At 43.6% G+C, this 23260-nt stretch overlaps 1 protein-coding gene across 2 annotated transcripts in view; it reads right to left on the bottom strand.

Moving 5' to 3' along the window:
* SSR1 (signal sequence receptor subunit 1) overlaps positions 1 to 23260 on the bottom strand; it is a 93896-nt gene that overhangs the window by 21793 nt on the left and 48843 nt on the right. For both annotated transcript variants that reach the window (XM_033934736.1, XM_033934737.1), the window contains exon 6: positions 19947 to 20025. In XM_033934736.1, coding sequence (XP_033790627.1) covers positions 19947 to 20025 — 79 coding nt within the window. The remainder of the gene's footprint in view (positions 1 to 19946; positions 20026 to 23260) is intronic.

Here is a 23260-nt window from a genome sequence, read left to right as displayed (position 1 = left end):
AAATGCTTAAAGAAACTATAACTAATATGTCTGAAATGAAAGAAGAAATTTTAAATATACATAGACAAATGGAAGTTAACAACAAAAGAACAACTGAACTAGAATCAAAAATGGAAAATATAGAATGTGAATCAAAAAGATGTAAAAACGACAGCCTAGAATTAAATAAATTAAAAGATCAACTGGAGGATTACGAGAATAGAGGAAGAAGAAAGAACATCAAACTCTTTGGAATACAAGAAAATTTAGAGGGAAAAAATACTATCCTTTTCCTTGAAAATTTAATTCCAAAAATTCTACAATTAGACTTGAAACAACCAATTGAAATTGAAAGGGCGCATAGAATCCCAATTAAAAATTTAGAAAATAAAAACAGACCAAGACCAATCATTTTCAAAATGTTGAGATACCAACAAGCAATAGAGATACTAAATGCTGCAAAAAAAGATAAAAACTTAAATTATAAAGGATCAAGATTATGGTTTTTACCAGACTTCGCCAAAAACACAGCAACTAAAAGAAAAAGACTACTAGACATGAGACCTCTACTCAAAGAAAAAGGATTTAAATATGGTCTATACTACCCGGCGAAAATGAGAGTGTCATCTGGAGACAAGTCCTTATATTTTGAGGATCCCGAAAAACTAAAAGATTTTCTCTCTAAACCAGAACCTATGATATATTAACATAATATATTAAGATGGTTTTGAAGACTCTATGAAAAATTAGAAAATATAACATATCGAAATATTTGAAGAAATGGAGGAAAACAATACAAAGAAAAGACAATAATAATTATATGAAAGAAAGAACAGAATACAGGAAAATTATTAAATAATACACTGCATATATGTTTTAAAATAATTATATGTTGAAATCATAATACTAAGGAAATACAAATTAACATATTGTTAAATGGAAAATGATACATTAATAAAATGTTATGGAAAATGATTAAATAAATATAAAAGATCAATATAGATAAATAGAAGGGAAATTTGTTTAAACAATTGAATATTGATTGCCTGGAATGGGGAGAGTGTTAGGATTACAGTTCCAATGTGTATCCTTAAGCAGCCAATGTATTGGGTGGGAAAGGGAGGGATAAGGAGAATATTTATTAGAATAATTAAGGGAGATACATTAGGGTTAAATATGTGTGTCGTGAAAAAAATTTTTTGGATATTAAATATGAAAGAGGAGAGGAAGAATAAGATAATGAAAAATATTAAAATATATAATGTCTTTTAAAATATATTCTATTAATGTCAATGGCCTGAATCACGTAATTAAAAGGAAAAAAATATTAACATTTTTAAAAAAACAAAATGCAGATATTTACTGTCTGCAAGAGACCCATCTTAATATGAAGGAATCACAGAAATTATCAGGTGGATGGATAAAAGAATGTTTTTTTGCTCCAGCAGTGGGTAAAAAAGCAGGGGTTGCAATCCTTATAAATAAAAAATGTATGGCCAATATAAAGGTAAAAAATTCAGATCCACATGGAAGATGGATACATATCGATATAGGTATGGGAAATGATACCCTGACGTTATTTAATATATATGCCCCTAATTCGAATCAATCAGAGTTTTTCAAAAAGCTACAAAATATGTTATTACCACTGGCTGCCTCTAATTTAGTGGTGGCTGGAGATTTTAATGCTGTAATGGATCCATTATTGGATAAAAAACCAGGTAAAAATATTAAATCTTTAGGTCTAGATAATTTAATTCGATCATGTGATTTGAAAGATATATGGCGTATTCTTCATTTTAATGATCAGGAGTATTCATTTTGTTCACAGGTTCATAAATCATTTTCAAGAATAGATTATATTTTTGTTTCAACAAATAAAGTGCAACAAGTGATTAAAGCCTCCATTGATCCTATTATCATTTCGGATCATGCGGGAATATGGATAGAATTACAATTAGATCAATTAGAAAATAATAGACCTCTTTGGAGATTTGATAATGCATTGCTTGTGGATGACAAATTTTTGGAAAATTTTAAAACACAAATTAATGAATTTTTTCAAATAAATTTAGTGGAAGATACATCTATAGAGAATGTATGGGATGCATTTAAAGCAACTATGAGGGGTAATATCATATCATATTCAGCTTTTATTAGGAAACAAATTAAAAAACAATATATAGAATTAGAAAAAGAAATAAAAATATTAGAAGCTAAATTGATAAGTAAATGGGAATATGAAGTTTTGCAAGCTCTTTTGAAAGTAAAAGGTAAATATAATGAATTAACTTCAAAAATGATAAGAAAAGATTTGTTTTCCAAACAAACGGTGTATTATGGAAATTCTAATAAGGCGGGAAAATTATTAGCAAATTATCTTAAGGCAAAAAAAAGGAGAACTAATATTAATGGAATAAAAGATGATAATGGTATAATAACAAATCAAACAAATATAATATTAAAACAATTTTTAAATTTTTATAAGGATCTATATTCTTCCGAACCTTATTTGGAGAAACAAAAAGATGGAAAAAAATTTTTAGATTTAATAAATGGACCTAAGATTCCTGATCATATAAAACGAAGTTTAGAAGAACCTATATCATTAAAAGAATTAGAAACAGCATTGAGATCTCTTAGAGTTGGATCCGCTCCAGGTGGTGATGGTTACACAGTAGAATTTTATAAAACATTTCAAAATATCCTCTCCCCACATTTATTAAAATTATATCAGACACAACTTATAAAAGGTAATATAAAAGGTACTATGGCTGAATCAATAATAATTGTTTTGCCTAAGCCAAATAAAGATCCTACTTTGGTTTCAAACTACAGGCCTATATCTTTGATAAACGTTGATAATAAACTTTTGGCGAAAATTTTGGCTTTGAGATTAGCCAAAGCTCTCCCACATATTATAGATATGCATCAAACGGGTTTCGTTGCTAAAAGACATTCCTCCAATAACTCTAGACTATTATTTCACATGCTAAACTTATCAAAAAAAATGGATGAACCGGCTTTTACAGTTTCATTAGATGCTGAGAAAGCATTTGATAGGGTAGAATGGAATTTTATGTATCAGGCTTTAGAATGGTTTGGTATAGGTTCTGGATTTATACAAATGGTAAAAATATTGTATAGCTTCCCGATTGCAAGATTAAATATTAATAATAAGATATCTGATGGTTTTCAATTGCAGAGGGGAGTTAGACAAGGTTGTCCTTTATCTCCTTTGTTATTTGATGTTGTATTAGAACCCTTATTGTTAGCAATACAGCAAACAAGGGAGATACAAGGAATTCCATATTCAGATATGGAATATAAAATTTCGGCTTATGCTGATGATATTTTGCTTTATTTGAGAAATCCAGAGTCTACCTTATCTTCTTTATTGGAATTAATTGATAAGTTTGGCAAATTTTCAGGTTATAAAATTAATTGGAATAAATCTGAAATTATACCCTTGAATGTTTACTGTGTAAAAGGATTATTTGATATTTTTCCATTCATATGGAAAGAAGAAGGATTTAAATATCTAGGCATTCAAGTTAAAAAAACAATTGAAGATACTGTAAAAGAAAATGAAAAATATGTATTAAAAAAAGTAACAGAGTTATGTGAACAATGGAACCCATTACATATATCTTGGTGGGGCAGAGTTCAAACTATTAAAATGATGATGTTGCCTGTGGTTTGCTACCAAATGAGTATGATACCTATTTATTTTCAGGGGTCCTTTTATAAGAAGCTTAATAGAATTTTAACAAAATTTCTTTGGCTTGGTAAAACACCTAGAATAGCTTTAGTAACCTTACAAAAATCAATTAAGGAGGGAGGGGTAAATTTTCCAAATTTCTATAGGTACCATCAAGCCTATATTCTACGTCAGGGTATGTATTGGATCCTCCCAGAACTTATAGATAATGCACCTGATTGGTTATATTTGGAATGGCGCCTTATGTTTCCCCTAAATTTAGTTCATTTACCAAGTATTAATATACCTAAAAGATACAGAGAAAATAAAATAATAATGGATACTTGGAAAACATTGAGATTTATTGATAAATTAACACCCATCCCAATATATAAATCAACTAATCAATCCATATGGATAAACTCCAAGATCAAAATTGGCGGAGCTCAAATCCTTTGGAAGAACTGGATTATTGCAGGAATTAGATCTCTAGATGATATTATTTCAGAAGGTAAACTGCTGGATTTTTCACAATTGCAACATAGATTTGGTCTTAATAAAACACAAAGTTTTAAATGGTTGCAATTGAAGCAGGCCATTCAGGTTGGGTTCCCTGAATGGAAATCATTAAACAATCAATATAGTTTAAAGTTCTTATGCTTTAAAGCAGACTTCCTAGGACATCAAGCCGCATTGTGGTATAAATTAATATCTGGATATTTGAATAAAAAACCAAAAAATGGTCTAAGAGACATTTGGAGCATTGAGATTAAGCATCAAATTACTGCATCTCAATGGCCACTAATTTGGTCTTGGAGAATGAGATGTACAGTGTCAGCATCTATGAGACAAACTTGGTTCTTTTTATTACATAGAGCTTTTTGGACCCCTACACGTTTGCAAAAATTAGATAGTTCTAAGTCCAATAAATGCTGGCACTGTAATCTAGAACCAGGGACATTAGATCATTTATTATATCATTGTCCTTATATTAAAATATTTTGGAATTCAATTTGGCCACAAATTAATAAATTAATGGAAAATCATATTGCAATATCATATGATACAATTTTATTTGGAACAATGATGAGAAAAAAAAGTCAAATTTCACCAGAAAATAATAAACTTTTATTAATTATGACAGGGGTTGCCATTCAACATATAACTAACAATTGGAAAAATTACAACAACCTAAACTACACATTTTGGTGGAATACAATATGCCATGTTTTTAAAATGGAAAGAACAATAGCAGTACAAAAGGGGACATATAATAAATTTATAAAAATATGGGGGCCATTGACAAAATACTGCAATGATTAAATAATAGAATACTTTTTCTTCTTTTCTTCTTTTAGAGATTTTTTTTTTTTATGACACACATATAGGGGGGATAAGGAAAACAATTTATATATAATATATTATAATATATGATACAAAATGTAACAAATGATTAAAAAATAATAGAAGGGTGGGGGGAGGGAAAATGAATAAAATTTATCCAGAATATATTGTAGTAGATATAAATATGTTATTGAATAATTATCAATTGTATTCCAATATGTTGTATACTTTTATAAAATTTGAAAATATTATATTAAAGCAATAAAAGGGTGGGGGGAGGGTGAAGGGGAAAATCAAACTCAGACATACATTGTGTTAGATATAAAAGTGATACCATGCATATATCAAATGTATTTTATTATTATGTACACTTTTTGTAAAATTTGAAAATAAAAATATAATGGAAAAAAAAAAAGAAAAGCTGAAAACTGCTTAACCAGATGTTTCAAGGTAGAATGAAAAATGGAAATTATACTTTCCAGCTCGGTTTGCCAACATTGCATTTTGGTAAAGGAGTTTACCGAATTTGTCCATTGCTTTACCCTCTGCTTGCCCCTGCAGACTTCCAAGGTTGACTCCACCACAAGAGACTCAGAATGGGAACAAGTGACTAGCGGTGTACCCCAGGGCTCGGTATTTGGACCCATCTTATTTAATATTTTCATAAATGACCTAGAAGAAGGAACATCCAGTGAAATCATCAAATTTGTAGACGACACAAAGCTATGCCGGGCAATCAGATCGCAGAAGGAAAGGGAGGAACTCCAGATCGACTTGAATCAATTGGAGAGGTGGGCAGATAAATGGCAGATGAAGTTTAATGTGGAAAAATGCAAAGTGATGCATTTAGGCAGGAAAAATAAAGAACACAAGTATAGCAAGTCAGGTGTAACTCTGGGAAAGACCAAACAGGAAAAGGACCTGGGTATACTGATAGATAGGACCCTGAAGCTGTCGGCACAATGTGTGGCGGTGGCGAAGAAAGCAAATAGAATGCTAGGCATGATAAAGAAGGGAATTACGAGTAGATCAGAGAAAGTTATAATACCACTCTACAGAGCCATGGTCAGACCGCACCTGGAATACTGCGTCCAGCATTGGTCTCCATACCTAAAGAAAGATATAAAACTGCTAGAGAGGGTGCAGAGACAAGCAACGAAGCTAGTGAAAGGTATGAAGAACCTGGACTACGAGGAACGACTTAGGAGACTGGGGTTGTTCTCCCTTGAGAAGAGGAGACTGCGAGGAGCCTGATCGAGACTTTCAAAATACTGAAAGGATTCGACAAAATAGAGCAGGGGAAGCAGTTATTTACAATGTCCAATGTGACACGGACAAGAGGACATAAACTGAAGCTGAGGGGGGACAGGTCCAGGACGAATATCAGGAAGTTCTGTTTCACGTAGCAAGTGGTGGACACCTGGAATGCTCTCCCAGAGGAAGTAATTGCAGAATCTACCGTTCTAGGATCTAAGAGTAAATTAGATGCACATCTCCCTTGAGAAGCATACGGTGATATGGGGACTAAAACTAGGCCAGGGTACACCTGGTGGGGCCTCCGCGTGTTAGACCCAGGGTCTGATCCGGAGATGGCAATTCTTATGTTCTTATGAAGCTGAGGTTTATCGAACCCAGGAATAGGAGTCACTCTGTATAATGAGTCAAGCTTTCTAGGAGCCACAGGAATAGAAAGTGGAGTTTCTAGATTTTTTGTAGAAAATCTCACGCAAAATGTCATGAAGAAGAAGCTTCAGCAGTTCTTTTGGTGGTTGGTCATAATCTAGAGCAAGATACTCACAAAGGTTAACCACCCCGGAGATTAGTTACATGAAGGAAAGAATCTCAGAATTGCCACTCCGTGGATCATAATGAAATTATCCAACTAAGGAATTGTGGCAGGAGTATCTTTCATAGATCCAAAACCTTCATATACTAGCATATCTCCATTGGTAGAGCTACACCATTAGCCCGACTTTAAAAACCCTGAAGAAGCCGCCTTGCAGCGGCGAAACGGGTTCCCGTTGGATAATACTGAAGGGGCTATAGCGACAGTTTAATCTATGTTGCTACTTTTGGACATAAGCTAAAAGATAAGTGCTTTTGTCCTTTCTAATTATTATAAAATTTGTTATTTGCACAGAGCATTTGCACTTTAACTGAACATAAGTTAAAAAGATCAGTGCTTCTGTCTTTTCAATTAGTATAAGACTGTTATTTGCACAGAGCATTTGCACTTTAATTAGATGAGGATGAAGTGCGTTTGCAGCTTTTTGCACAATTGAGTCACATATTTAGATAAAAAAATTAAAAATCTCTACAAAAAAAGAACATATTTTTAAAGTAGTAATCTATTTAATAATTTTTTGAAGTGTTTTAACAAACACATTAATAATATGAAGGTTTTGGATCTATGAAAGATACTCCTGCCACAATTCCTTAGTTGGATAATTTCATTATGATCCACGGAGTGGCAATTCTGAGATTCTTTCCTTCATGTAACTAATCTGCGGGGTGGTTAACCTTTTTGAGTATCTTGTTTATACTGGTTAATCTTTTTTCTATTTCTTAATATCTTTGCATAATCTAGAGCAGTGTTTTTCAACCGCTGTTCCGTGGCACACTAGTGTGCCGCGAGATGTTGCCTGGTGTGCCGTACGGTCAGGGCCGCCATCAGGGCAGTACCACCAGTCTAGGGAGAGGGGCGGTCCGCCCCACGTGGACAGGAGAGAGCTGGACGGGGGACCCGCGGAGTTCAATATATCTCGAGCCGCGAGGCTCGTCTTCTGTTCCTGCCTGCCCTGCAGCTAACATATAGCCGATCGCAAGCGTTCCCAGATGTCAGCGCTGACGTCGGAGGGAGGGCTTAAGCAAAGCCTGCCCTCCGACGTCAGCGCTGACGTCGGAGAATACTTCCGTTCGGCTATTTGTGCGCGGCAGGGCAGGCAGGAAGCAGAAGACAAGCCTCACGGCTTGAGCTTCGTTTTGCTGAGAAAGTTGAAAAGATGAGCTGGGAGGCAAACACGAACACAAAAGGGGGGAGGGAGTGCGTTTTGGACACAAGGCATGAACTTGGGAGAGAGGAAGGGAGGGAAAGAGATGCTGAGGTGGGGAGGGAATGGGTTTTTGGACACAGAAGGCATGGACTTGGGAGAGAGGAAGGGAGGGAAAGAGATGCTGAGGTGGGGGAGGGAATGCGTTTTTGGACACAGAAGAAATGGACTTGGGAGAGAGGAAGGGAGGGAAAGAGATGGTTGTGTACACGGGGAATAGAAGAAAGGAGAACTTTTGGTCATAGGGAGGGAGTGAGGTACAGATAGTGGCATACCAGGGTGGGGGGGGGGGGGCGGTCTGCCCCACCCCGGGTTTACGTCCCAAGGGGGTGCACAGCTGGCCACCCTCCAGTGTTGTCCCTAGGCCGGCAAACTGCGGCTCTTTAGCCACTTGAGTGCCACCGCCGCCAACGGTGTTGTTGGCGGTGGCAGCATTATAAAATACTTTCTTTGTGTTTATTTGATTCCTATTCAAGTTAAATTTTTAACATTTTCTAATGGTGGTGTGCCTCGTGATTTTTTTCATGAAACAAGTGTGCCTTTGCCCAAAAAAGGTTGAAAAACACTGATCTAGAGCAGGCATGGGCAACTCCAGTCCTCGAGGGTCGGAATCTAATCCCATCCGTCCCCGCGAGGAATCCCCTCTGTCCCTATAAACTACAGAAATAGTTATTTCATTTACCGTATTTTCACGTAGATAATGCGCACAAGGGTATAGCGCGCGCGGAAACCGAAATATACGTTAAAAAAATTTTGTATACTGCGCACACCCGTATACCGCACATGCTGCCCCGGCTCTCCCGTCGCGGCCCGACTCTCCTTTCGCCCGCCCCGACTCTCCTCTGGCAAACCCGACTCTCCTTTCGCCCGCCCCGACTCTCCTCTCTCCCTTGAAGTCCTGTCCCCACCCTGAAAGCCTGCTGCCCCCCCTCCCGACGTCCGATTCACCCCCCCGCAGGACCGCTCGCACCCCCACCCCGAAGGATCGCTCGCACCTCCACAGCCTCCCGACCCCCCCCCCCCCCCACCATCATCATGTAGACGCTCCTACCGGTGTCCTGCTGCTTCCTCTCGGCGGTCCCGGCCCTTCTATGAGCCCTGCGCTGCTTCCTCTTCCGGCGATCAGAGAAAGGGCAGGACCGCCGGAAGAGGAAGCAGCGCAGGCGCAGGGCTCACAGAAGGGCCGGGACCGCAGAGAGGAAGCAGCAGCAGGACATCGGTAGGAGCGTCTACATGATGGGGGGGGGGGTCGGGAGGCTGTGGGGGTGCGAGCGGTCCTTCAGGGTAGGGGTGCGGGTGGGAGTGCTGCGAGCTGTCCTTCGGGGTGGGGTGCGGGTGCGTGCGAGCGGTCCTTCGGGGTGGGGGTGCGAGCGGTCCTGTGGGGGGGGGGGGGGGAATCGGACGTCGGGGGGAACTATGTAAAAAAAAAATTTGTACAACACGCTCACGCGTATAACGCGCAAGGTTATGCATGGTTTGTAAAATCGTGTATAACGCGCGTGTTATATGCGTGAAAATACGGTAATTATGCTACTGAATTAAAGGCTCTGGTAGAAACCCATTTACAAATAAGCAAAAAGACTATTAATTTGGAAATATTAATTGGGAAGAATACATACTTTGTAAACAGGTTTCTACCAGAGCCTCTAATGTTTATAAATTTTTATCAACACACAACACAACTAATATACTACTTTATCCTAAAGCAAAAAAAAAAAAAGAAATAGAATTTTTTTTCCTACCTTTGTTGCCTGGTTTCTGCTTTCCTCATTTTCTCATTCAATTCCTTCCATCCACTGTCTCTCTTCTCTCTGCGTCTTCCATTTGCTCTGTTACTGTGCCTCCCTTTCTCCCCCCTTCCAAATTGGTCTGGCACCCATCTTCTTCCCTCTGCTCCCCCCATAGTCTGGCATCTCTGTCTTCTTCCCTGCCAGCGTCTTCTCCCCACTCTCTCTTCCCCATTTCCTTTCAGCGTCCTTCTCCCCCCCCTGTCTTCCCCATGTGCTTTCAGTGTCCTTCTCCCCCCTGTCTTCCCCATGTCCTTTCAGCGTCCTTCTCCCCCGTCTTCCCCATGTCCTTTCAGCGTCCTTCTCCCCCATCTTCCCCATGTCCTTTCAGCGTTCTTCTCCCCCCCATCTCCCCCATGTCCTTTCAGCGTCCTTCTCCCCCATCTTCCCCAGTGCTTTCAGCGTCCTTCTCCCCCCTCAGTTTTACCTTAAGCGCTTTTCCTCTCCACTCCACCTTTCCTCCCTCCCTGCCCCTTACCTTTGTGGCGCTTACCCGCCCGACTGACAAAAGAACAGGCCCGGTCCAACAAACCTCCCTGCCCTGTAGCCGCAAATCTAAATTACCTTCTTACAGCAGCTGGAGTATTGAAGCTGCTGTAAGAAAGTAATTTAGATTCGTGGCTACAGGGCAGGGAGGTTTGATGGACCGGGCCTGTTGTCGGTCGGTCGGGGGACCTGGCTGGCTGTGCTGCACCTGGGGCGGACCGCCCCAGCCTTGTACCACTGCCTCTTCCCTGCCTGCCCTGCCGCAGCACACAGCCGACCGGAAGTCTTCACGATGTCAGCGCTGACGTCGGAGGGAGGGAGGGCTTTGCTTAAGCCCTCCCTCCGACGTGAGCGCTGACATCAGGAAGACTTCCGTTCGGCTGTGTGCGGCAGGGCAAGTAGGGAGACGAGCCTTGCGGCTGAATATATCCAGCCCCGCAGGAACCCCGCGACCCTCGGAGGCGTCCCCACGGGATTCCCGCGACACAAAGGGGGAACCCGCAGGATCCCCGTCGTCCCCATTCCCGTGCAGCTCTCTAGACCAGAGTTGCCCATGTCTGGTCTAGAGCAGGGATACCCAAGTCCGGCCCTCGAGATCTACCTGCAGGCCAGGTTTTCAGGATAGCAACAATGAATATGCATGAGAAAGATTTGTCTGCACTGCACTGCAAATCTCTCTCAAGCATATTCATTGTGGATATCCTGAAAACCTGGCCTGCCAGTAGATCTCGAGGATCGGACTTGGGCAGCCCTGGTCTACAGCCTGCAAGAACTGTTTGCTATACTTCGGGGTCTCAAAGTCCCTCCTTGAGGGCCGCAATCCAGTCGGGTTTTCAGGATTTCCCCAATGAATATGCATGAGATCTATGTGCATGCACTGCTTTCAATGCATATTCATTGGGGAAATCCTGAAAACCCGACTGGATTGCGGCCCACAAGGAGGGACTTTGAGATTCCTGCTATACTTGGAGTCCACCTCCAGTGGAATGGAAAGGTCCTCAGCCTTTTGCCGGAGAAACTTTGCAAAAGAGGATGTCTCAGAAAAAGCAGGTTGAGAAGAGGCGAATCTGAACTATCAGTGTCCTCATCAACAGACGAGAGTGGTTCCCGCTCCAAGTCTCCCAATAAGTCTGAGTCCTGAATGGAATGAGGACGGTGTCAGAGACTTGGTGCTTAAGGCTCAATATGTTACATCTTATGAGAGGCCTTCCGAGACTGCACTGGCGTCGCCTCTCTAAATGTTTGAGTCGAGGATGACTGGTGCCATGGAGTGAGATCAATCGACTCCCGTGCTAAAAGTTCTCGCACTGGTGGAGCATCAACTTGAGGTGCAGTCGGTGTCGTTATCTGCTCAGACTGAACCGTCACCTGGAGAGCCGGTGTCGACCTAGCCATAAATTGGGTCGGTACCAGCATTTGAAAATGATTACCCAATTCCTCCCTAAGCAAATAATCAATTATCTGCTAAAGGAAGAGCACCGGTACCACTAGCTTTTTCGCCGGTACACCTGGTGCAGCACTCTGGTCCGGTGATGAGGAAGCCAAAATCGAGGCACTCACCAAAATAGGGACCGGGCGCTTACGGGACTTTTTCGAGGTCGGCATGACTCGACTCAATGCCACTTTGACCTGAGTTCCAGATGAGGTAGGAGAAGGCTTCTTAGCTGGCTTACCCACATGAGGTTGTGACACCAAAGAGGTTTCTGCCGGTTTCGATATACGCGGTGTGGTCTTGGTTGGTGCCGCTGGTGTCGGTATTGATGTCGACTCCCCCTCCATAGCGACACTGAACAATAACTTCTGTTGAAGAAGGCAGTTTTTCAAAGTCCTCCTCTGAAGAGAAGAACATCGGGTACAGGTTTCCGGGCAATGCTCCGGTCCCAAAAACTGGAGACAAAAAAAGCTCAAAAATGCCTTAACTAAAAGTTTAAAAAATCTCAGAAAACAGGATTTTAGAGGTGGGGGGGAGGGTGTCCCTAGATGATTTAGCAGAAACTTTCGAAAATAGGTTTTACTCACTCTGACATGTGCAGCCTGCCTCAGCTCTTAAGTAGCTGAATCTGGAAGAATTCCTGCCTCAATCAGACAATCCTCCAATCGCTGAGATCTTTGGGCTGCCAATCAGACTGATCCTCAACCCCTGTGGAACTGCGCATGTGAAGGGAGGTGAGGAGGCAAAATCGCAGCTGGCATCCTGAAGAGGCCCCACTGAGCCCCTTGCAGATGTCTAACAACCTGTGCTCGAGCCCCTATGTTTCAGAAGGCAAGCTAAACTACTAAGGATATGGACCCCGAGCTCCAAAAAGCTTTCCACAGACTGGCCAAACAAGTCCCCAAGGGATTAACCTGCCAGCTGCATACCCAAGTCTGCTGCTTCTCCACACAGGCAGAGTTTTCCCCTGCCCCAGAGAGCTCTGGTGCACTGAGAGCCGAAAAACCACAAAAAATACCAAAGAAAGAAATATACACATGCAGGGGGCAGCAGAGCCTTCTGGAGAAAGAGGAGGAGTTGAAAATCTGGAATCGATTCCTTCTGCATGGCTCGTGAGCATGGGGAGAATACCCTATTGTCCAAAATGATACACCTATTGCATTATATATGCTGTTAAGTCTAATAGTCATAGTGTAGAGTCATGAAATAGTTAACTGTTGTTTAAAATATTGCTCTGGCCTACATAGCTGAAAACAGTGTATAATCTATTTACATCTGCCTGAAATATATGTCCCTGTTCGGGCACCAAATGAAAGGTCACTTGGATACACAAAGTCGGACGGGACCCTGTAGGAATTTAGAACTGGATCAGTGTGCCTATTGCAAGGAGAGGGGTCACTGGAAGAACGAGTGTCCAAGCAAGCCCCGTACCTGTCAGGCTAAAACTACGGACCAACCTACTATTGGTTTGGCATCCTTTCAGTCTGACTCTGAAACTGATTACTGAGACAGACCGGCTCGCAGTGAGTACCAGGGACTTTCCGGATTGTTCCCAACTTACTCGCTCGGTTCCCACGAGCCCTTGGTCAATGTCCATATAGGGGACCATTCTATCTCTATGCTGGTCGACACCGGCGCCAAACACTCAGTTCTGACCCGCCCTCTCAGTAAGCGTTCTTCCAAATCTATCTCCATTATGGGTGCAAATGGCTCTTCTGATTCTGTCCCTATCCTTGAACCAGTTTCGATTTGCATTAGTGGTCATTCCATACCACATTCTTTTGTGTACATGCCCCCTTGTCCTGTCCCCTTGTTTGGTCGGGACCTTCTCCAGCGCTTGGGAGCCACTATTCGTCTGTCCTCTCACGGTCTGACTATGGACCTTCCTTCTGCAAACCTCACACCCATTCCTGACCGCTCCGCTGCCCCCTCACCAAGCTTCCTGTTCCCTATTGTCAGAACCCATGGCAAGCAAACCCCCACTCTCTGTACCTGATTTTCTTGAGGGCCTTGATTCGACTGTTTGGGCTGAGTCTGGGTCCCCCGGACTAGCACGTAACATCCCACCCTTTGTTGTTACCCTCAAGGCTTCTGCCAGTCCGGTCTCTATCAAGCAGTACCGCATATCCCAGTCTGCTCTCCAGGGAATACACGTCCATTTGTCTCGTTTGCTAGATTGTGGGTTTTTGGTTCCTTGCAAATCACCTTGGAATACCCCCCTCCTTCCAGTTTTAAAATCCGGTGATCCCCCTGATTACCGCCCCGTCCAGGACCTCCGTGCTGTCAACCGTCTTGTAGAGAATATCCATCCTACTGTCCCTAATCCTTATACCCTGTTGGGATTGGTTCCCCCTGGAGCTACCTACTTCACTGTTTTGGATCTCAAGGATGCATTCTTTTGTTGTCGGTTAGCCCCTACCAGTCAGCCAATTTTTGCATTCCAATGGGAAAACCCTTCCACTGGACAAACCTCCCAAGTAACCTGGACCCGTCTACCCCAGGGCTTTAAAAATAGCCCCACTCTATTCAGCACCGCCCTTGCTTCAGACCTTGCTAATTTCTCCCCTTCAACTGATTCCCAAGTCCTGCAGTACGTAGATGATCTTCTTCTCTGCTCTCTATCTATCTCTGCTTGTCAGGAGGACACTCGCTCTCTCCTTCAGTTTCTCCTCCATTGCGGATACCGTGTGTCTCTCCGGAAGGCTCAGTTGTGCCTTCCTCGTGTCACCTACCTTGGGTTTCATATTTCCCAGGGTACCAGCTCCCTTCCCCACACCCGTGTCCAGGCTGTCTTTAGTCTCCCTGTTCCTGATACTCGCAAAGCCCTGCGCGCCTTCCTCGGTATTGCCGGATACTGTCGTATCTGGATCCCTGATTTCTCTACTATTGCTCGTCCTCTGTATGATTCCACCAAAGGCGCTGACTCAGCCCCTTTTGTCTGGACCCAACTTCAGGAGCGGTCTTTTCGCTGCCTCCAAAAACTTCTGACTCAGGCTCCTGCCCTTGGCCTTCCTGAACCCTCCAAACCTTTCCAGCTCTATGTTCATGAAAAATCTGGTATCGCAGCCGGAGTCCTTACTCAATTCCTTGGTTCCTGGCATAGGCCCATTGCCTATCTCTCTCGACAATTGGATCCTGTTGCTGCTGGGTGGCCTCCCTGCCTTCAGGCAATTGCCGCCGTATCAGATCTCTTACAGCACGCTAATAAACTCACTTTTGGCCAACATATTGACCTCTTTGTCCCACACTGTGTGACCTCTCTTCTAGAACATAAAGGCTCCCTGTGGCTCACGAATGAGCGCCTCCTTAAATACCAAGCCCTTCTTTGTGAAAACCCTCAGGTCTCTCTTGTTGTCTCTTCACTCCTTGACCCCTCCACTCTCCTCCCTGTCTCCTCCCAGCCGGTCGTACAGAACTGCCTTGACACCGTTGACTTAGTTTATTCTTCCCGTCCTGATCTCACTGATATCCCCCTCCGGGATCCTGATCTCACTCTTTTCACAGATGGCAGTTCGTCTGTCACCCCTTCTGGTACTCGTATTGCTGGTTATGCAGTAGTCTCTGCCACTTCCCCTTTACTCATGGGCCCTCTGCCCTCTGGCACTTCCGCCCAAGAAGCTGAGCTGTATGCCCTCACTTCTGCCCTTCGCCACTCTGCCTCTCAGTCTTGCAATATATATACTGACTCCAAATATGCTTTCCTTACCTTGCATGCCCATGGGGCCATCTGGAAACATCAAGGTTTCATTACAGCCTCCGGCTGCCTGATTCATCATGCTCCCCTCATTCTTGATCTCCTTGAGGCCGTTAAATTGCCCTCCCGTGTTGCGGTTATGCACTGTCGTGCCCACCGTCGTGTCACTGATCTCATCTCAGGTGGCAATGCCCTTGTCGACCGCACAGCCCGAGCTTCCAGCCTCTGCCCCCCTCCTTCGGCTCCTCTGTACACCATCATTCCTTTTCTGGACTCCCTTACACCCCAATACACTTCTCAGGAACAGACTTGGGCCTGCACTCTTTCGGGCCAGTCTGTCCTGAAAGGGGGGTGGATACAAATATGCGCCAATTCAAGTGCCAATCCAGACCCACACACTGATACTTCAAACACGAGCACAGTGGGTACCCTCATATTCATTCCTCAACATCTGGCCCTCACGATTGTCAAAAGATGCCATGATTTGGCATACTCTGGAGAACCCGCTATGAAAATGACTCTCAAGAGACATTTCTTTATCAACCACCTTGATCAGCTAGTCCGGAATACGGTCCGACAGTGTGTTGTCTGTTCTAGAATAAATTCCCCAATCAGACGACTGCCACCTCCTGGACACCAACCCATTGGAACATATCCGATGCAGGTTCTGTCTGTAGACTTCACCTACATGCCCACTTCCCGTTCCTTCAGTCACCTTCTAGTCTTCACAGATACTCTGACTAGATGGGTTGAAGCCTTCCCTACTTGCACTGAACGCGCCAGAAAAGTAACCCAGCACCTCCTAAACGACATAATTCCGCGCTTTGGTCTCTCTGTTTCTATAGGCAGTGACAACGGCCCTGCTTTCATTGCCGATGTTGTCCAACAAACTGCTCAGGCTCTCCAAATTGAATGGAAATTACATGCTGCTTACCATCCTGAGAGCTCTGGTCAGGTCAAAAGAATTAACAGAACTCTTAAGACCCTTCTCACGAAACGAATTGAAGAAACCAATCTGTCCTGCTGCCCTCTGTCCTATTTCAGATTAGATGCACCCCATCTAAACCCACTAAATTGTCCCCATTTGAGCTCATGTTCGGCCGGCCACCACCCATTGTGAACCCAGATCCTGGTTCCTTTGCTACTCTGGGATCAGATATCCTCCAGAGTCAGGTCCAATCTTTAGCTAAGGCCCTTCAAGAGCTCCACAAATGGGTCCTGGAAAGGGCCCCACTACCGATAGCTACACAAGTCCATGGATACATCCCTGGGGATACGGTATGGCTATAAAGTCAGACCCCCTGAAACCTAGGTGGACAAGCCCTTTCACTGTCCTCATTTCTTCCCCTACAGCTGTCAAGGTGTCCGGACACGGAACCTGGTTTCATTACAGCAGTCAAGCCTGCTGCTGTATGGCAAGCCACCCCAGGCAAGACATATCTCCAGCTGAAGATTTCTAAAACCTCAAAATTGCTTTAAACATTTACCACTGTATTTAGCAGGTGTTCTGAATATAACCTTTTCATAAGTGTTTGAGTTTAACTGACTGTTTGTGGTTAACCACTGCCCCAATTGAACCTTCTTCTATGTGCATTGAGAGTCACTCTTTGAGAAATGGGTTTTCTGTGTATACATTGCCGAATGCTCCTGTTTTCTTCTTACTGTCTTATGCTTCTTCCTTTTGTATTTGTTTCCTGTTGTGCCAGAAGCTCAGGCACAACCCCTTAAGTCCTGTAAACCATGCCTTTCTGAGGTCCGTAATGGAAATCAGGTAGAAATGGCCCTCCTGTATAGAACCCAATTCCGTTGTCATATTGCTCCCTTACCTGATGTCTGTTCCTATGAGGGAGTCAATTATCGCAAGTGCCAAACCACTGATGGAATCATATGTTACCAACCCACTAGTATTAAAGACGAAAAATGGGTAGAAGTCCGCATTAATGGAGCTGATGGTCCGCTTGTTAACCAAACTCCCATAGTGGATCCCAGGAAGCCAGTAACTGTGTATTTTGATGCATGTGGGGTTGCTGATAGAGTTCTCCAGACCTGCAGCCCTAAGTATTCTGTTACTTGTGGGTCCCTCAGTTGGCAGAGATATTACTCCACATGTGATAAATACATGTGCCCTTTCATAATCTCTCCACTGTACAGGCAGAGAAAGTATGGTGCCTTTGCCTGTCAATATGAACATCAGATTAAGTGGGCTACTTACCCCCTAACCCACGAAAAAGGCCAGCCGCCCCCAGCTTCTGCTACTCTACGTTTAGGCCCTATGCCTAGCCCAACCTGCCCGATAGGGGCCTGCAACCCAGTTTCCTTCACTATCATGAAACCTCAAAATTGGAATCAGAAATTAGAGTATGTGAAATGGCGTATTGGGTTTAGAATTTCAGGCAAAGGGTCTGACCCAGGTGAAGAACCTATACATCCACGTAGTGACCTGACCCCGAGCACCAGTACATCACTCCATTGTATTTCCACAGTTTTATGAAAACATGAAAGTAGACATTGAAATTCCAGCAGTTACTCGAAACTTGTTTATACAGTTTGCTGAGGCTATTGGACAAACCCTTAATATTAGCAATTGTTTTGTTTGTGGTGGCACTAATATGGGTGAGCAATGGCCATGGGAGGCAAAGCAGTTAGACATGTTAAGCTTATCTACACAGAACCTTACTTTTGCTTCCACTCCTCGGCCTCCTCGATGGACTTTGCGGACCTCCATTATTGCCTCTCACTGCCTGCAGCGGATTGATGGTCCCTTCAATGTTCAAGTCGGACACCTCAAATGTACCTCGCTCTGGTCCTTCAATGCCACAACAGCTACCTGGACTCCCTGGCCTGCTAACCTCATCTCCACTCTGCCAGGTAGTCCCCTCCAGAATCTGCTCAAGGGTATCTCCTATGATCACTGGCCAGCCACTGATGGTCGATACTGGCTCTGCGGCTTATTTGCATACTTCTGGTTGCCAGCAAATTGGACTGGAACTTGTGTACTCGGCATGATCCGCCCCAGATTCTTCCTGTTACCGCTGGCCGATGGTGAACACCTGGGAGCCCCTGTATTAAACACCTGGGGGGTCGCCAAAAGCGGTCTACTTCCACCAATTCCCTTAAAATAGGTGAATGGGGTGATGATTGGCCTGCAGAACGGATAATTGCTGTTTACGGACCTGCCACATGGGCCGAAGATGGCACCTGGGGCTATCGGACCCCAATCTACATGCTAAACCGCATTATTCGTCTACAAGACGTACTCGAACTGATAACCAATGAGACCTCCTGAGCTTTGAGTACCATTGGCAGAGCGAATGCTAAAATGCGCACTGCTATTTATCAGAATCGTCTAGCTTTGGACTATTTACTAGCTGCTGAAGGGGGTGTCTGTGGTAAATTCAACCTTTCCAACTGTTGCCTTGAACTTGATGGTGATGGTAAAGTGATTGAAGAAGTTGTGGATCGTATCACCAAGCTGGCTCATGTTCCTGTTCAAACCTGGCATGGCCTCAATACAGACTGGTTCTCTGGTTCCCTGGGCTCTTGGTTACCGTCTGATACGACCCTGAAAACAATTCTGCTGATAACTGCTTTGTCCTCCCTGGTACTATGTTGTCTACCTTGTTTAGTTCCACTGGCTATGAAATTTCTTCACCGCACTGTGGACTCCGCTGTCAACCGTTCCACTGCTGCATTGGCCCTTGCCCTCTCCCAGTATCGTCCCTTACCCACTGGGAACCCCGACTTTCCTGATCCCTAACTTTATTTTGTCAGGCTTGGCTCCTTAGGTACACCAGCCTGAAAGGGGGGAATGTAGGGTCATGAAATAGTTAACTGTTGTTTAAAATATTGCTCTGGCCTACATAGCTGAAAACAGTGTATAATCTATTGACTACAACTGCCTGAAATGTATGTCCCTGCCTTACCACATTGTAAGCTGAATAGATAAGAGTTTGAGCCATGATGTGCCCTGCCCTTCTGTACATGTAACATTTAGACCTGTAAGATTTAGATAAGCAGAGAAATGAGCTAGTTTCCTATAGGACTATAAGTTGTACCCCTGAACCTATCATAAGTGCTGGCTTAGGACCAATAATAATTGTAGAAAGTTATAGAAGTAACAAATGAAAATTGTAGTTTTTGCATATATTAGTTTGCGAAAAGGGCATAAAAGTCCGTGTATTTCCTGTTTCTGACACTCTAGTAGGCAGGCTATTAACTGCACTAGAGTCCCGGCATGCTGTGAATAAAACTCTTGTACTTTCTTCACGCCTCTGACTTTGTGTATCCAAGTGACCTTTCAACAGGTGAAATGCACATTTTTCCAGTATGCTTTTGTATACCACAATTAACCACAGGCTACCAAGACAGTTCATGACATATATTACCTAAATATATTAACTTGTGACAACAAGCAAATGTCCACTAGTTTGTACCTATAGATAAAAATACATCTTATTCCATTTCAGTTATTTACCTTTCTCGATTCTAGTAGTTGATGCAGACCAATGACGACAAGCAAACCAAGTCCACCAAGAAACAAATACATAAAGATCCTTAGAAAAAGAATGAAAAAGTAAATTAGAACAAAAGCTCTTTAGGTGCTATATTTAACTATAAGTATGCAGTATTACCTAATTAGTACACAGCCAATTATGCAATGCATTAGTCAGAGCATACTCTAGTAAATTCATACTTGAAAACGTGGCTTTAGTAAATAGAATCTGGACCATAAGTTATGGCAATGAGTTTCAGATTTTTTATACTAACTATAAATGGGCTCCACTTAATGTTTCAAATGTCAAAAAAAAAAAATCTGTGAAACCCATAGAACTTTACAAAATCCCTATCAATTCTCCACTGTCTAAATTCAGAACAGGAAGTTTAAATCTTGTAAAGAATAGCTCAAAAGAAATTCTTAACTACCAGTACAGTGGTGCCTCGCATAACGGCCGCCTCGCACAGCGAACGCTGCGCACAACGAACTTCTTGTCTTGATCCGTACAACGGACTTCGTTTCACACAACGAAGTCGCCCGAGCTGCATCGCTTAACTGGCGTTACATATTTTAAACCTCCCCCCGCCGCCACCGCATATTTTTAAACCTCCCCCCGCCGCCACCGCATATGTTTAAACCTCCCCCCGCCGCCACCGCATATGTTTAAACCTCCCCCCGCCGCCACCGCATATGTTTAAACCTCCCCCCGCCGCCACCGCATATTTTTAAACCTCCCCCCCCGCCGCCTGGGCCTGCGCTGATCTCTGAATGGCTGCAGTCAGCTCTCGCGGGACTCACAAGAACTAACTGCAGCCAGCTCTCGCGGGACTCACAAGAACTAACTGCAGCCATTCGGAGATCGGCATGGGCCCACACAGGCGTGCAGAGGAATTGCTCCTGATCTCTGCGCTTCTGGCCTGTACGCCACTGGCTGGGAAAGATGGGAGGAATTAAAAAAGGTACTGGGGAGTATGTGGGGGGTGATTATAATACACAGCAAGGGTCAACAAAACCCCTGTCTCCCCTCCCCTTCACATATATCCCCTCTATATCATGCTAACAGCTCTAACAAGGTAAATTTATCTTTTTTTATGTCATCTTAGCATATTTTATGCTACAGAACGAATTATTTTTTTTTACATGTATTGTTATGGGAAAATGCGTTTCACATAACGAACTTTTCGCATAACAAACTTGCTCCTGGAACGAATTAAGTTCGTTGTGTGAGGCACCACTGTAATTTCTTAAAAGGAGGAAAAGAGAGAATGACATAGGGAGAAGTCCCAGGACAGAGCCTTGAGGTACACCAATTGATAGCAGGATGCATATACTGAAGATGCGATGGGAGAGATAGGAAGAATACCAGAACCCTGGAATCCTAGCAAGGGAAGCATATCAAGGAGTAGATGGTGATCAACAGTATCAAAGGCTGCAGATAGATCGAGAAGGATGAGGATAGAGTAGAGACCTTTGGATCTCCCAAGGAACAGGTCACTGGAAACTTTAGTAAGAGTAGTTTCCATGGAATGCAGTGGGTGAAAGAAAGCCTGATTGAAGCGGGTCAAGAATAGCTTATGATGAGAGAAGTCCAGACAACAGCAGTGAACAGTGCATTGAAGTAACTTGGATAAGGAGGGGAGGAGGAAAATAGGGCGATTGTTGGAGGGGCATGTGGGGTCTAGTGAGGGTTTTTGAGGAGGGGTGTGATGCGGCATGTTTAAAGGCATCAGGGATAGTTGCAGTGGAGAGCGATAGGTTGAGGATATGACAGATAGGAGGGATGACAGCGGAGAGATAGTGCTAAGTAGGTGATGGGAATCTGATCAGAGGAGCAGATGGTGGGTTTGAAGAATGAGAGATGTGAACTTTCCTCCTCAGTCATTTCAGAGAAGGAAGAGAGGGTGGCAGGTGTTGAGGGGAAATTAGCAGAAGGTGAAGATGAGGGGAGGGGGAGGCAGCCTGGTTGAGAGTTCAAGATGAATCTTCTGCATATTATTGTAGAAGAACTCTGCCATAGTCTGGGAAGAAATTGAAGGGGGATAGGAGGTGAGGGTGCTTTGAGTAGCAAATTTAGTGTGGTAAAACAGACAGCAAGGGTTGGAGCTAAAATCAGTGGTTAAATGAGTATAGTATTCTTGTATAGCAAGCAAGAGGACAGACTAGAATATCAGCATGAATTTGAAGTGTATGAAGTCAGTGTGCATGCAGGATTTAAGCCAGAGACGTTCAGTGAATGGGCACAGGAGAATAGGTAGCAGATGTGTATGTGTGGGGTGGGTGGTGTCAGCCAGGGTTGGGGTTTGGCATGCCTAACAGGACATGAAATTGGAGGAGCAAGAGTATCTAGAGCAGAGAAGATGGTGTTATTGGAGAGGACAGCTTCATTGACAGTCTTGTGTGATATAGTAACTGAGGAGAGGGATGAGACAGCAGAGAAGAGGGCTCCATGGTCAATAGCCTGAAAATTCCCAAATGTATTGGTAGTGATTGGCTGGGTCTGGGGGGGGAGGGGTGATAAATTGTGAACATTAGTAGATGATGGTCAGAAAGGAGATTGCAGAATTTGATGGTCGAGCTGTTGGAGGATAGGACTAAGTCGAGGTAGCGGACATTCAGGTGTGTAGGAGTGGTGAAGCACATTTGGAGATTGAATGAGGATGTTAGGGCAAGGAACCTAGAAGTGTAGGAATTGGAGGTGTCGTCAACATGGATGTTGAAGTCACCAAGGATGAAGAAAGAGGATGAAGGCTCGAGCAAGAAAGAAGGAGAGCCAGGAGTCAAAGTCGGTGAGGAAGGAACAGTGGGACAAATGGGGGTGGAGGAGTGGGTTAGTCGGAAGATAATTGCTACTCAGAGAAGTAGGGGAGTGAATAAACAAATGGAATGGACTTCAAAAGGAGGGAGAGTGTTGAGACTGAGGTGAGAGAAGGAGTTGAAATCTGCAGGAGGGTGAGAGTAGCAGCCCAACACCTCCTCTTTGACCAACGGGGTGAGGTGTGTGGAAGAAAAGGTAACCTCTATGACACAGGGCAGTGGCTAAAGTAGAGTCATCAGGGCAGATTCAGGTCTCAGTGCGATTAGATGGAGAGATGAAGAGGTCATGGATGTAGGCAAGCTTGTTGGGAATAGGGCTGGCATTCCATAGGGAATAAAAAAGAAGGGCAAGGCGAGGGGAGGGGGGGAGGAGAGTAATAAAAATAAGGTTGATGAGATTGTGGTTTGGCCTTCAAGGTGGCCCATACGAGTAGGGTGGGAATTGGTTGGGATAAACAGGATTGAGGTTGATGGACCCA

The sequence above is a fragment of the Geotrypetes seraphini genome, chromosome 2, assembly GCF_902459505.1.
Source record: "Geotrypetes seraphini chromosome 2, aGeoSer1.1, whole genome shotgun sequence".
In the NCBI taxonomy this organism is placed as follows: Eukaryota; Metazoa; Chordata; class Amphibia; order Gymnophiona; family Dermophiidae; genus Geotrypetes; species Geotrypetes seraphini.
Note: the sequence above shows the minus strand (reverse complement) of the source record. Positions and strands in the feature narration are given on the sequence as shown.